This window comes from Gymnoscopelus microlampas (assembly GCF_963454915.1).
Source record: "Gymnoscopelus microlampas genome assembly, chromosome: 3".
Taxonomy (NCBI): Eukaryota; Metazoa; Chordata; class Actinopteri; order Myctophiformes; family Myctophidae; genus Gymnoscopelus; species Gymnoscopelus microlampas.
In genome coordinates this window covers 47,824,537-47,841,216 of record NC_139940.1, presented here as the reverse complement: position 1 = coordinate 47,841,216, position 16,680 = coordinate 47,824,537, and the positions used below count along the sequence as shown (strand labels likewise).

The 16,680-nt window shown below is 46.3% G+C and overlaps 1 protein-coding gene across 1 annotated transcript in view; it reads right to left on the bottom strand.

The window, feature by feature from the left end:
- fhod3b (formin homology 2 domain containing 3b) overlaps positions 1–16,680 on the bottom strand; it is a 193,667-nt gene that overhangs the window by 103,090 nt on the left and 73,897 nt on the right. Inside the window, exon 4 of the mRNA XM_084052364.1 lies at positions 37–104. Within this exon, the coding sequence (XP_083908490.1) occupies positions 37–104 (68 nt within the window). The remainder of the gene's footprint in view (positions 1–36; positions 105–16,680) is intronic.

Here is a 16,680-nt window from a genome sequence, read left to right as displayed (position 1 = left end):
GGGGGGGGCGGAGGGAGAATTAAGGCTCCAAATTACCTGAAATATCTGCTTGAGGGAAAACAGGGCCCGCCGCAGCTCCCGTCCCGTCGAGTTGTAGAGTTTCTCTGTATGGAGGGAGGGAGGGAGAGAGAGAGAGAGAGAGAGAGAGAGAGAGAGAGAGAGAGAGAGAGAGAGAGAGAGAGAGAGAGAGAGAGAGAGAGAGAGAGAGAAGGGGAAAACATTAATTCACCGTCACAGATGTTGTCTTCGTGAAGTAGGAAAAAGTGAACAAACCAAAGTTTTTTTTTGGAGATTAGTGAGATAACATATTGGTGTGTGTGTGTGTGTGTGTGTGTGTGTGTGTGTGTGTGTGTGTGTGTTGTGTGTGTGTGTGTGTGTGTGTGTGTGTGTGTGTGTGTGTGTGTGTGTGTGTGTGTGTGGTGGAAGTGACTGTTCTCTTTTACAACATCACACACATGATCCTCTGCTCTACTAATCATCTCTGAGGCACAGGTTTGTGTGCATTGAGAATCACTTTCTTGTATCCGACCTACGCAAATAAAGCCCCTAAAACTAATGTTTGGAAACACATGTTTGTTCCATCATATCTCTGTTGTTACTTTAACCCTTTAAGACCGGGAAAGCATAATTTGTGTCATTTTAAGATTTCTCTGGCTATTCAAAAACGGCAGATCTACAAGCTCATAGCGCGGCACTCAGCTTTAGATCTGCTATTTTTGAAAAATTGTGAAAATGTGAGCAAATCTTTAAATATATATATATTTGAAAGCGAACATTTGTAAACTATTTAGTTCCAGGGACCCCCCAGAAGCAAATATTTGAGTTACCAATGTTCGCTTTAAAAATATATATATATTCAAAGATTTGCACACATTTTTATGAATTTTCAAAAAAAAGAAAAAAAAAAGAAATCTTACAATGACAGAGATGCGTTCCCGGTGTTAAAGGGTTAATATAGAAGTATGGCATGTCATATCATTGGAAAGCCGGTCCGTTCCCCTTTAAAACGGTGTCACATTTGAAATGAACATGCGTTTGTGGGAAGAGGCAGGACGGCTGATTACGTGGGCGGGATCCCAAGTGAAATGTGCCAAAATCACAGTTGTTCTGTCGATAACGGATTTTTGGCAATTTTTTGGCACATTTCACGTGGGACCCACCCACATAATCAGCTGTGCTACTCTGGTCCCACACATTTAATGGGACATAAAATGGACAGACAGGCTGTCCAACGCTCCTAGTACAGTAACAACACAGTCTCCCGCAACCTATGCAAGCAAATCGCCAACTCAAAGTCCTTGTGAACAAAATTAATTGACTGATAGAAAAAAGAAGTGCTCGGAAGTTGAACAAATCACACCCAGTGTAAAGTGAGTGGTGCCTTCACTCCTGTTTGTTGTAATTAGTGTAACTGGTTGCACCTTTGTGTTGCAATCAGCTGCAGCTGTTGAGGCCATGTTCAAACATACGGACACCCGGACAGACACACACACACAAAGTCAGTCCTTGTGAGTGGTTGGCACCACTCAGAAAAGTGTAGCGAAGGTGCTCTTTGGTAGGGGACTGAAAACTTGCAACTAAGGAAAAAAAGGACAGGCACTCTTCTGGTGAAAAAAAAGTTAAAAAGCCTTTATGGATGTGGTTAGTTCATAATAGAAAAAACTGGGATAACCCACGCGTAGCCTGTGTTCAAAATGTTGCTTGAGTGAAAGTGCCAAAGTATAAGCATCAAAATATAATTAAAGTACCAAAAGTAAAAGTACTAAAATGTTTGATGCGACGCGTTGTGAGCTTGTACAGTAGATCGGCTATTTTTAAATAGCCTATGTATAAAATAAGGCTAAAGTGGTAAATGTATGTTTTATAATATAACAATTTATATTTGCAAAGTATCTGGTAACTAAAGTTTTCAAATAATTGTAGTGGAGTAAAAGTACAATATTTGCCTCTGAGATGTAGTGGAGTAAACGTAAAGTAAAAGTATTGAAACATTGGAAATGCTCCAGTAAAGTGAAAAATAACATTTGGTCAAGTACAGTACTTGAGTAAATGTACTTAGTTACTTCACACCGCTATTACTAAACAGAGCTAAAGGAAGAAAAGAAAGAAAGAGAGAAAAAAAAAAACATAGTGAGAGGAATTCTGGAGCTGGGGGGGTGGGGGGGGGGGGGGCACAGTAGTAGGAGCAGCTCAGAGCTTTTTGGTTGAACAACATCTGTGGAGCGTTAGGCGAACACTGCGTACGTTTCCTGCCTCTGGCGGAGCCTCGAGGAGGACTGCCTCACAGGCAGGCAGGCGGGCCGTACATATATATATATATATATATATATATATATATATATAACACTAAGTCACTGCACACTAGACTTAGAAGGCTCACACAGCTCCATCCGCCACCACAGTAGTTAACCCATTACGACCGGGGAAAGCATGTCTGTGTCTGTTTTTTGTTTTTGATTTCTTTGGGCTATTAGAAAATGGCAGATATACAAAAATAGCAGATACACAAGCTCATAGCGCGGCACCGGGTGCCGCGCTATGAGCTTGTATATCTGCTATTTTTGGAAAAATCGTGAAGATTTGTGCAAATCTTTGAATATATATTTTTTTATATAATATAACGTTTTAACTCAAATCTTTGCTTCTGGGGATTCTACAAATTCTAAGTCTTCTAAATCCTAACAGTTTTTTGAAAAAAACGTATGTTGCTTATAATATCAGTGGTTCTCAAACTTTTTCATGTCAAGGACCCCCAAAATGATATGTATTTGGCCGCGGACCCCCATCTCAAAATATGTTGTTCCAGGGACCCCCATGAAGCAAAGATCTGAGTTAAACATTTTCGCTTTAAAAAACATTATATATTCAAAGTTTTGCACACTCTTTCAATGTTTTTCTAAAATTCAAAAATATTTTTGAATAGCCAAAGTGAAAGATAATGGTTAAAGTCGTTAAAACCTAAAATGACATATGCGCTCCCGGTCTTAATGGGTTAACAAACAAGCGGGGCCATTAATCAAAGCGGGGCGACGCCGCGGGGGGGGGGGGGGGGGAGGGGGGCGGACGACGACTCCCAGCAGCCCTCATGACGGAGCATGGCGTTCGGCGACCATGACGTGAAGTTTCCAGCAAACAGTTTGACCATCCTGCATTCGTTTTCTGCATTTGTGGGGTTATTTTTTTAGTGGCGGGGGGGGGGGGGGGGGGGGGGTCTGGGGGTCTAGTAGATGATGGGATATTGCATCATCATCGACCATATGCAGTACATAGAAAGTCCCCGGTTTGATTCCGGCTCACTCAAGAGATCTGTGTCGTCTGTCTTTTCCTCTTTATGCCTTCCATTTTCCTGTCTCTCTCTGTCCTATCACAGTGGTTTACAAACTTGTTTCTATTTCAAGGACCCCTTCATTTTGGTTAGGGCCCACAGACCCCCATAACTCCAAAAGTGTATAGATTGAACCAAATGGATTTGATTCCATTTATACACTCGGAGTTCCATCTACTTCCTAACTATCAATGATTTAGCTGGGGACCCCCTTGAACCCCCCCTCACGGACCCCTGGGAATACCTGGACCACACTTTGAGGACCACTGCTCTATATCTAAAAAAAAACAACTATTAAAAAAAAAAGGGGGGAAAAAAAGATGCTGCAGCAATGACAAGCATCGATGCAGTTCATGCTATCTGCCAAAGGGTGTCAGTGTTGAGCAGACAGTGTTCCCACGCTGCAGTGGCTAAACTGCATCATAGGCTCAAGTCACTGTGGAGGCTTTGGTCTGACTCAGCAGAACACTGCACTGCACCGCAGACACACACACACACACACACACACACACACACACACACACACACAACTATACATTACTATACTTGTGCAGACATCAACATTTTAGGATGCATATTTTATGTATGCCATTTTAAGATATCTTAGATCACTTAAATCACTTATTTTGGTCACTTAAAGTAACCATTATTATTCTTTGGCTATTCACAAACAGCAGATATACAAGCTCATAGCGTGGCACCGAGTTCCGCGCTACAAGCTTGGAGATCTGCTATTTTTTTTTTAAATGTGTGCAAATCTTTGAATATGTAAATATATTTTTTAAGCAGACATTTTTAACTCAAATCTTCGCTTCTGGGGGTCTTGGATAGATCTAATTGTCCGGTGAACACAACACCAGTGTGTGCAACCAAGCATTAAATCAAGCACAACTCCCCAACCCCAACCCTTAAAGCTAACCTCTAAATGTGTAACCCTAACCCTGAACCACAACGTGAATCTTTTCCTAATTGTTAAAGCCCGGCTCCACAAATCTTTTTTTAACCGTAAAAACAACCATTTCTCTGGTGAGAAGAAACAGGAAAACTGCCCTCGCACTGTTTCACACATTCTGCTATACTTGTGAGGACACTTAGTGGAAGGATTTAGAATGCTGACACACTGTGTGTGTGTGTGTGTGTGTGTGTGTGTGTGTGTGTGTGTGTGTGTGTGTGTGTGTGTGTGTGTGTGTGTGTGTGTGTGTGTGTGTGTGTCAGACTTGCACAGAGGTCTCATCATATCCATTCCCAGTGTGTTCTAACCTTGAACATGGATGCTCTCCAACGCCTGCTCACTGTCTAGAGTCTAAACTCATTGGTCACACACATGCAAGCTAGCACAGCACATTATTTACACACACACACACACCCGCGCGCACACATGCACGCACACAAGCACGCACACATGCATGCACACACGCACACACGCGCGCGCAATCGCATACACACACATACATGTGGCGGCAGTGGCTCAGCCTCACCGCGAGGTTCCCAGTTCGATCCCAAGCTCCCCCAGAGTTAGTGTCAAAGTGTCCTTGAGCAAGACGCTGAAGCCCTAATTGCTCCCGATGAGCAGGTTGGTGCCTTACATGGTTTCCTCCTCCATCGGTGTGTGAATGTGTGTGTGAATGGGTGAATGTAATGCAAAATCTATGTAAAGCGCTTTGAATGAAAGCACCATTCACCATTTACATACACACAAACACACAGAGAAAGAGAACACTTGCTATAGTATACCTATACAGAGAATTATTTGTAAACTGAACTGAATGCAGCAACATACAGTACATGTGCATGATTGCCATTAGTGAGACCCCCCAACGCACGCACGCACGCACGCACGCACGCACGCACACACAAACCCCTTGTATCCCTGCGGTCCCCGTCTTCGCAGACAGCTGCTACTAATTCTATTCTGAAGTGTGAGAAACACGCACGCACGCGCACGCACACACACACACACACACACACACACACACACACACACACACACACACACACACACACACACACACACACACACACACACACACACACACACACACACACACACACACACACACACACACACAGTCTGATGAGTGCATAATGCTGGAGATTCACAGCAACAGCCTTCTATTCATCATTGTTAAACCAGCCTCCATGGAGAGGGGGGGGGGGGGGGGGGGAGAGAGAGAGAGAGAGAGAGAGAGAGAGAGAGAGAGAGAAATGTGATATATAGACAGAGAGAGAGAGAGACATATATCTCTGGGGGCCCTCTCTCTCTCTATATATATATATAACAGGATTCTTCTGGACACTTTTCCGGACCATCTGAACTAGACGGACCCAGTAGTCAGAGCCTGGGGGGCTTCCGGGTTCTTTCCACAAAAACACAAAACAATTACACATTGTAATCTTAACGATAACATCCACATTACCAAGGTTCCCGGAGCGTGACGAAGCCATGGAGGGGTTAATAATGACTGACAGGAGACATAATCTAGAATTTCTAGATACTAAAATGATCCCGTTAGAGGACTTTAACCTATTAAGACCTGAGGCCGATTCTACAAATGTCTTCTAAATCCCAACACTTTTCTGAAAAACGTATGTTTCTATATCAGTGGTGATCAAACCTTTTCATGTCAAGGACCCCCAAAATGATATGTATTTGGCCGCCGACCCCCATCTCAAAATATTTTGTTCCAGGGACCCCCCAGAAGCAAAGATTTGAGTTAAAAATGTTTAAAGCAAATATATTCAAAGATTTGCACACATTTTCATGAATTTTCTAAAATAGCAGATCTACAAGCTCATAGTGCGGCACTCGGTGCCGCGCTATGAGCTCGTAGATCTGCTATTTTTGAATAGCCAAAGTGTAAAATAATGCTTTTTAGCTCAAATCAAAAAAGTCACACAGATGCGTTCCCGGTCTTAAAGGGTTAACACACTGTTTAGAAATAAATAAAATCAAATAAAAACAGATCCATTGTGTTCAATGATCTCATACTGTACATATTCCCCACCAAACCGCACACTGTCTGGCTAACTGTTCTTTATTGAGAGTTTAATGAGAGATATTATGTTTTAAATGGTCGTCCCAGCAGTGTCATCATGAAGACACTTAAAGCCTGATTTATGCTTCATTAGGGCCGTTAGGATTATGGAATTCCACTGGACAATTCATTGTCACTCAAATAATTGATTATCAATTTAATTGTGTCGTGTTTTTTCAATCACTTTTTCCATGATTTTTTTTTATAATGTTTTGGCGGGAAAAAAAGGTTGAGAGATTGAAAAACACGGCCCCCTCGTGCATTAGAAGGACAATACCAGATACCAGATCCAAGGACGGGTGTTTTCAATGAATCTATTATGGTTAACATGGAGTTTGACTCTGCATCTTTTATGATAATGTTCATTCATATTTGATACAGCCTGTTTCTGGAGAAAATTGAATTCATTCTGCCTTAAAAGTCTTAAAAACTACACTTCCGGGTCTGAAATCCCTGTCCCTACAGCAGCCGCGTTCATGGGAAATGTAGTTGTTGTTGGGTCGTTTGACTCGTTTCTAGCGTTTATTGTACATTTCCACCTTCGGTCGATGCTTCATAACCATATGAGTAAAATCTCCCAGATGATTGGTTTATTTTTCAAACACAGTTGTTATATGAGGTGATCTAAGATTCCCCAATGGGGATTTCAACACAAAAGAATTACGCCGCGAACCCAGGGGTGATAGCGCCCTCTAACTAAAACAAAAGCCTGCGTAGACGTTAAAATTACCCCAAAGATGTTTGAAAGTGAAATATCGCTTGAACTCACCCAGCGAAGACTGTGACCAAACAACACAGTTCAGACAAAAAGTGTGAACTGCCCCTTTTAATGATGGCCCTTAAAACATTCTCAGCAAGACGTGAGTTTGATTCAAAGCTGAAGTGTTGTGTTTTTCAACAGCTTGGGGAGGTTCGTGTCGGTTCCCAGGAGACTAACTGGTAATTCTACACAGAAATACACCAGTGGGGGGTTTCTCAAAGTGTCGTCAGGGGAACCCCAGGGGGTCCTTGAGGGGGTTCCGAGGTGGTCCTCAGCTATATTAATTGATAGTAATCAAACGGACCCTTACAGGTCTGTAACTCTGAGTGTGTACACATAGATGCAGTTCAAACGGACTGGAACAAAGTCGCAGATCCACAAGCTCAAAACGCGTCGCTTCGCACCGCGTTTCGAGCTTGTAGATCTGCTACTTTTGATGCATTTGTGTGACGCTGTAGTAGGGGCGATAAGAGGTTTCTACCCGACAGCAGCGCTATAGGATGTAAGGGGTTAAGTGACAATGGTTTCACACTCGCTGTAGAACAGCCTGGGTCATGAATGTCCCAGATGAGGATCCAGATTATAGTTTGGTTCACTATGGTTCACTATGACCTCAGCCATGTTGTTGGCATTTGCATCCACCAGGAATAAACGTGCACCACAACCTCCGTACCAAGAAGCAAGACAAGATCTGGTGATGCTGATTTATATCTCTGTGCATCAGGGGAAAGAAATGTGATACTCGGAATTGTAAATAGCAAAAACGCAATGCCCCCGAGAGGAAACAGACTTATTGCAGCAGCATGTAAAAAGGGAATTTTCCCAGGGTGAAAAAGTGAATTTAGTTAGGTGAAAACGTTACAGGCTGTTTCCTGTTAGACTGTAACAAATCATAAGCTAGTTGAAGATTTTGAAAAAGAAAAGTTCAAGGTAGTCTTCTGAAGTCTTTGCAACAGACTTCTTCAGTTCTGACGACGGAGCCTCGGTCAGCCAGTCTGCCATGCCCCGTTCACACTGCCATGCCCCGTTCACACTGCCATGCCCCGTTCAAACTGCCATGCCCCGTTCACACTGCCATGCCCTGTTCAGACTGCCATGCCCCGTTCAAACTGCCATGCCCCGTTCACACTGCCATATGCCCCGTTCACACTGCCATGCCCCGTTCACACTGCCATGCCCCGTTCAAACTGCCATGCCCCGTTCACACTGCCATGCCCCGTTCAAACTGCCATGCCCCGTTCAAACTGCCATGCCCCGTTTACACTGCCATGCCCTGTTCAGACTGCCATGCCCCTTTCACACTGCCATGCCCCGTTCACACTGCCATGCCCCGTTCACACTGCCATGCCCCGTTCAAACTGCCATGCCCCGTTCACACTGCCATGCCCCGTTCAAACTGCCATGCCCCGTTCAAACTGCCATGCCCCGTTCACACTGCCATATGCCCCGTTCACACTGCCATGCCCCGTTCACACTGCCATATGCCCCGTTCACACTGCCATGCCCCGTTCACACTGCCATGCCCCGTTCAAACTGCCATGCCCCGTTCACACTGCCATGCCCCGTTCAAACTGCCATGCCCCGTTCAAACTGCCATGCCCCGTTCACACTGCCATGCCCCGTTCAAACTGCCATGCCCCGTTCACACTGCCATGCCCCGTTCAAACTGCCATGCCCCGTTCAAACTGCCATGCCCCGTTCACACTGCCATGCCCCGTTCAGACTGCCATGCCCCGTTCAAACTGCCATGCCCCGTTCACACTGCCATGCCCCGTTCACACTGCCATATGCCCCGTTCACACTGCCATGCCCCGTTCACACTGCCATGCCCCGTTCACACTGCCATGCCCCGTTCACACTGCCATGCCCCGTTCAAACTGCCATATGCCCCGTTCAAACTGCCATGCCCCGTTCACACTGCCATGCCCCGTTCAAACTGCCATGCCCCGTTCACACTGCCATGCCCCGTTCAAACTGCCATGCCCCGTTCACACTGCCATGCCCCGTTCACACTGCCATGCCCCGTTCACACTGCCATGCCCCGTTCAAACTGCCATGCCCCGTTCAAACTGCCATGCCCCTTTCAGACTGCCATGCCCCGTTCACACTGCCATGCCCCGTTCACACTGCCATGCCCCGTTCAGACTGCCATGCCCCGTTCACACTGCCATGCCCCGTTCAAACTGTTCAAACCGTTCAAAGTAAGTAAAGCCTTGCCGAGCCATGTGGCCCATAGGGGGAGGAGCCTATCTCCTGTTTCCTTAGCATGAGGCAGCTTGATAAGTACACCTCCTGGACATGATGCTAGTATGTCACAGGGACTTACCCCCAATCCAACCCTTGATGCTGAGTGCCAAGCAGACGGGGCATGGTACGACCCGTCAGGGGATCGAACCCCGATTTCAGAGACACACATCTCTCCTCAAACAGTGTGAACACATCAGGTACAGAGAGGATTCCATGACATGCAGGGAAACAAAAGCTTCCTCCTACCGGCCGCTGTGTGTGCACGGGTCAAGACGGGGTCGAACCCCAGTGTGTGTGTGTGTGTGTGTGTGTGTGTGTGTGTGTGTGTGTGTGTGTGTGTGTGTGTCTGTGTGTGTCTCAGTGTGTCAGTGTGCGTTGGTGCGTTCATGTGTGTGTGAGGAGGGTGAATCAGGGTTTAGATTAGTGATCTCACAGATCTCACAGCTGACCGCACTCGCACACTGCCTCTGATCACTTGAAAGAGAAAGGACATCAGCCCCCCGGGGCAGATAACATGGTTACTCATCATCACACACCTTCTCTACGACCCCAACCATACAACTTTGATTTGTAGACCACCCCCCCCCCCCCCTCCCCCGCCCCCACCCTCGCAGCCACCCACCCACCCCCCTGCTTTAATGTTTGACCCCCACCCCCACCCAGTGGTGTAAAGTAACTAAGTACATTTACTTAAGTACTGTACTTAAGTACAATGTTGAGGTTGTTTTACTTTAACGTTTACTTCTACTCCACTACATCTCAAAAGGCAAATAGTGTACTTTTACTCCACTACAAATTATCGGAAAACTTTAGTTACTTGTTACTTTGCAGATATAAATATATTACATTATAAAACATACATTAACCCCTTTAGCCCTATTTTATACCTAGGCTATTTGAAAATAGCAGATCTACAAGCTCACAACGTCAACGTGTCGCATCGCGACACGTTGTGAGCTTGTAGATCTGCTATTTTCAAACATGTTAGCACTTTTACTTTTGGTACTTTAAGTACATTTTGATACCAATACTTTTGCACTTTTACTCAAGTCAATTTTGAATTCTGGACTTCTTTTACTTGTAACAGGGTGCGTGGGTGCATGCACTTCTACATAGCAGTATTGATACTTTTACTTAAGTAAAACATTGAAGTCATTTTTTCGACCACTGCCCCCAACCCCTACTTCAATGTTTAACCCCGCGCTGTGAATCAGCACACTCTCATGTCTTCTCAGACTCTCACAGCACTTTCCTCCCACAGCGTAAGGGATTCACATTGTTTAATGTAAACACACAGATGCATCCCCACGTTCAGAAGGAGAGCTCTGGTAGAGGAAGTGCTGAGGTGGTGATGATTAACCTGAAGGACACGTCTCTTAAGCCTGACTTATACCCGAGACAAAAAAAGAAAAGAAAAGAAAGACATGCCATCTCCAGTAAACACAGGACGTTCACCATATCAAATGGTCTCCCACTTAGGAAGACCATTTGTAGGATTTGTGTACCGTTTCGCCTCCGGTGGCTCCAATTGGGACGTTAATAATCCACTTAATAAGTGAATAATTGAATATCTTCACTTAGTTGCAGGCCAGTGTCGCGCATAAAAACAAAAGCAGATCTACAAGCTTTGTCAGTATAAATACAGCTTTATCAGCAACCAGGCTGTCACGAAGGTTGACACGAAGGTTGAGGTTGGCATCTTGGGTGTGTGTGTGTGTGTGTGTGTGTGTGTGTGTGTGCGTGCGTGCGTGCGTGCGTGCGTGCGTGCGTGCGTGCGTGCGTGTGTGCGCGCGCGCGTGTGTGGCTGGGTGGCTATGATGGTGGTGTGGGTGCATGCACTGTATGTGTATGCAGGAGTGTTTGAATAGGGGTGTACATCTGAGAATGTGTGTGTGCGTGTGTGTGTGTGTGTGTGTGTAAAGATGGGTCATTGCATGTGTTGACAGGCAGGTGGGTTGGTGTGTTGACAGGTGGGTGGTTTGGCTGGGTGGGAGGGGGTTAGCAGGTGAGGAAAAACGGGCCAATCAGTGATGGCGTGGCGTACAGGAATTCCCACCGCCATTCTCACGGGGAGGGGGGAGGTCCGCCTCCACAATACACTTTTTGTGTTTGTTCGTAAATTAACGCCCGACGTGATCATGTTACAGCGTCACACACAAAAGTATTGGACGTATGAGGTTTATATTGTAGATATTGTACTTTCTACTGCACTACAATTATTTGACAACTTTCACTTACTTAGTCACTTTGTATTTATTAATGCAAACCCCCTATTCTACGCTTAAAGCTGCTCTATGTAACCTTCCTCTTCTACCCTGGATTTGAACCCAGGTCTCCTGTGTGTAAGTAAGTGCTGACATTATTTACCACTGAGCTAAGAGAGCCAGCCTGCCTGCTTGCTCAGGGGAGAAACTGAATGCCGTTGACCTTCAGGCCAAAATGTGTACGATGGAGTCAACGGTCATGTGTCCAACCGAGACACAGGATCTAAATAGTCTCAAATAGAAGAGAGTTTGTAGATCTGCTATTTCCTTCCTATGTCCTTGACATGAAAACGTTTCAGAGAACCATTGATCTAGAGCAGTGGTTTTCAACCTTTTTCATGCCAAGGACCCCTAAATTGATATACACTAGAAGCTCGCCCCCGCTACGCGGGGGCTCGCGTCTAGCCCGCGGCCACGCCCACGTTGCGCCCGCGGCCACTTGGCAACTCATATAAGTGGCGTAGCGTCATGAGGGTCAGTGCGGCCGTGGCTCGGTCAGTGAAGACCCTGTAGTGCGGATGATATGTGGCATAGAGGGGCAGATTGTAAATCCCCAGAGGAAACATCCGTGGGCTACCATTGGTTCAGCGATGTGTGCGGTCGCCCTGCGGCCCCTCCTCCTCCACCAATGTGCAGTATTGAGAGCCCTGACGTCACAACATTTGGAGTGATGGGCACTGCACTGTGGTTGGTTAGGGTACACCTAGGGCCCAGGTAGAACCCAGTTAAAGCCTGCATGGGCAAACCCAGTTAGGACCCGCCTTGGTCCCACATAAACATGGCTAGTTGGGGCCCACCTAAGGGCCAGGTAGAAGCTACTTATAGCCTGCATGGGCATCGCAGTTGGGACTGAAGTGGATGCCGCTGACATTGCTGACATGGGGTCCATATGGTTTAGCCCACCTTGAAACCATATGGGAACTACGCTGGCATGCTGGCTGTAATGCAAACGCTGCATCATACCTGCAGTGTGTAGTTTGATGTTGTGTGTGTAGCAGATATACCTGCAGTGTGTAGATCAATGTCCATATGAAAGTCAATGCCCAGCAGTGTTTTTTTTCCCCAGCAGAGTTTCTAGTGTCTCTGTGTCTCTCTGGAAGAGGTTGCACATGAACTCTGCAGCCGCACTGAGGCGCTCCAACACAAACACTCTGACATTAAGCTGCTTCACACAACAAACATCAGCACCACGCTGCTGTTTGTCCAAAAGACACAATATCTCCTCTCCCACCGACGTCATGTGTTCATTTATCGACAGCCGTACAGACTCCTTTTGACACATTTTACCTCGTTTATCCAGCTCTCACTGACTCTCCACATCGGGCTGTTATTTTGCTGCGATCAAGTCAACGATGTGAGAGATTAGCTATCACAGACGGACGGACAGGGGGTGAAACATAGTCTTGCGCCATGCCTTTCGGCCTGGCGGAGACAATAAAAAAACGAAAGTAAAGGAAATGGCCATTTCTGCAACAGAAGTAGTCAACAAACTATACTATGAAAACATGGGCCACATTGGCAAAGAATGTAAGAAAGAGGCAATCATGTAGAAAAAGGGTGAAAGGGTTGATAAGCACTGCTCTAATCGGAGCGAAATTATCTGAAATTACTACATGACCATAATGCAGCCTAACATGCGTTGCACGGGGCGGTCCTGCCATTACGTTAGTTACTGTAGTTGCTGTGGAGCTACATAGTTCTCCAGAAGACACACACAAACATACACCATCTACAATGGACGAACTGAGCAGCAATATTGACATTCACCACACGAACGTGCATTGTTGACAAAGTGATTGCGCAGCCGCTGCAGGCATGACAACCACGTTAGCGACATGGCAGTTATCACAGCGCCCTGTCCGTCGTGCTGCAACTGCCTGTGATGGCTACAGCAGTAACAGCAAGCTGTCTGCGATGCCATTGTCTGGAGACTGCTCTTAGCGTGACACGACCAATGAGAGTGAGCGCTGTAGTTGTTGCTAAGATACGGTGGCGTCTCTGCCCCATAGCTTGTAGATCTCTCACACATGATTGGCGTAGGCTGCGTTGCCAGGTCTGACTTTGTGTCTAAGCAATGGTCGGCTTATTTTTGCGCGCCTGTGGGCTCGTTTGCATTGTGCGCACGGCAGCGCTTGTTTAGCGTACGTGAGCGCGACGTGGCAACGGACGTGGCAACGTGAAAGGTGATTGGCTGGTGAAAAGAAACACCCGGACGTGAATTTTGTGTTGGCGAAGTGATTTGCATAAGTATTGGAGCATAATGCGTTTGATATTAATTGTACATCCTGCAAGTACAGTGATGGGATGCGAAGCAGCTGGTGTCACAGGCAGAATATTGAGGAATTTTGGGGGAAAATGTGTCTGCTTGGGAATTGAGCACATACACTCGTGTACACTCCATGACTGTGGCCGTCAATTATGGTAGCAAGATTTGGCCACGGACCCCCATTTGATTTTTTTTTTGTGCCAGGGACCCCCAGAAGCAAAGATATCAATTCATTTTCGCTTTAAAAAAACATAAATATTCAAAGATATGCACACTTTTTCAAGGTTTTTCAAAAATAGCAGATCTACAAGCTCATAGCGCGGCACTCGGTGCCGCGCTATGAGCTTGTAGATCTGCTATTTTTGAATAGCCAAAGCTAAGCGGTTAAAAATAATTGTGACGCTATGTTAACTGATTTTGCAGGGACCCCCTGGTACTCCCTCAAGGACCACTGGTGGTCCCCGGACCACTGGTTGAAAACCACTGATCTAGAGAGTATACTTCTTCCACCACTGCAGCTAAATGAAGCCCATCTGCAGAAACAGACAGTGCCTTCCCTGTCTGTCTGCAGTCTGTCAGTCTGTCTGTCTGTAGTCTGTCTGCACACCGAGCCGCGCAGGGCAGGGCGCGCACCGCCCAAAGAGGCCCTCCTTTAATGAGAAATAGCTCCGCAGCAGATTAGTTCCATACAGCTGGCACAGATAAGTGCCCGCAAAGAAAAAGAAGGGAGAGGGGGGAAAAAAAGCAAAGCAACGGGAAGCCTCTTTAGCATGCGGGTGTCATGGGAGGAGAAAGGCCATGTGGAAGGAGAGGACAGAGGGGACCAGGTATTATTCCTGTTTCCCTGACAGCACTCCCAACACACTTCACACTCAATGGCTCGCACCATTCGTCACAGAGCTCTGGCCTGTGCCAAGGCTATGGGGTTGGTAGGATAGAGAGAGAGAGAGAGAGAGAGAGAGAGAGAGAGAGAGGGTTGAGCGGTGAATAGTTGGGGTTTTGTAATGAACTGTGGACACAGAAGCAGCTATCAGTTTGTGAATGGAAGTAGAACAACAGACAGAATATAAATGAGAGACCAATTGCAGCCTTGACCCTGACATTCCTACTGCAACATGCTTTAAAACAAAAAAAACACTTTCAACCTGGAGGCACTATTTTGGACAGTGGTTTAAAGTAACTTTTAAAGTATACTTAGTGAGCGTGAAACCCCTATCACTTAACCCCTTCAACCCTAAATACAAGAAACCATCATACAAGGAACAGTGAATATAGCCAACTTTCTTTTTTCATGTAAACATTTCCACAACATAAAATGAATACAAATACGTTCAAAATTCTACATCTTCTAAATAAAACATAAGTGGCTATTGATCATACGTATGACGTATGACGTGTATTAATGCTTAAGTGGTTAAAGGGAAGAGTCGTTTTATTCAAACAGACTGGAATGAAAGGAGAGTTGGGGGTGAAATGATGCAACACATGGCTCTGGTCTGGATTCAAACTGCTCTCTGATAGCAGGAAGAGTTCACACTAGTGTGGTCTTCAGTTATCAACCCCTCCCAATCACCTAGAGTCTACAGTACCTGCTGCAGCACAAAGCTATGTCAAGACTTGACTTCACGAGACGTTGTGTCATTTTGACCTTGACCGTTGACCTCCTTGACCCTAAGGTTAACCAACTCTGCCGGCAGCCTACTGAGCCTACCTTGGGCTTTCACTTAAAAGAAGTTGCCCATAACCACCCCCCCCCCCAAACATGATGATGACTCAATAAAGCAGCACAGCACCTCCTCCTGTCCTGCGGTATAGACACACATCCCATCACATTAACACACGCCACATCATCCAACAGCTGCTTTCTGACACTGAAACGCTGCGTAATAAAGTCATATTTTGTCTGCTGTGGAAATAATACAGCCGACGGGGTGGGGGGGGGGGGGGGGGGCATGGTGGCAGCTCCTAATTATAACAGTGGCAGAAGTTAACTGTCAGATCTCCCTGTAATCACATAGCACAATCTAGACCCATCCCCAGCAACCAACCCCCCCCACCCCCCACACACACACACACACACACACACACACACACACACACACACACACACACACACACACACACACACACACACACACACACACACACACACACACACACACACACACACACACACACACACACACACACACACACACACCTACTCATCCACCCAACAACCCCAGAGGACACACAGACAGACAGACAGACAGACAGACAGACAGACAGACAGACAGACAGACAGACAGGGTAGGCGCTATGTTATCCAATATTCTAAAGGGGAATCCCCCTTGGCTGGGGGGTGATATGAAGGCTTCTGGTCTACTGTTCAGAGTATACACGGTCACATTGGTTTACCTCCCTGACCTGCCCCCCCCCCACCCCCTGCTACTGCACTGAGCTTATTAACTTTTTTTCGGCTTGTCAGTAAACCTGACAAACCTTAACATTCTTTCCCTCTGTAACCAACGCCCATCGCTAAGCGCAATCAGTCACTCATCTCTCTCAGCCTCGCACGCTTTTCATTTTCCAAAGAGAGAGAGAGAGCTGCCGTGAAATGAGAGGGATGACGATGACTGGCGCTGCGCCTCCTGCTCACCCGCTCCTCCTCCTGCTCACCCGCTCCTCCACGCAGCGGGGCGGAAAACACATAAAACCACATCCAAGAGCCGAGCGAGGAAACCCGCAAAGACCCCACTGGGCAGGACGACCCCGCCAACCATGTCGTAAATTAGCCAGCGTTT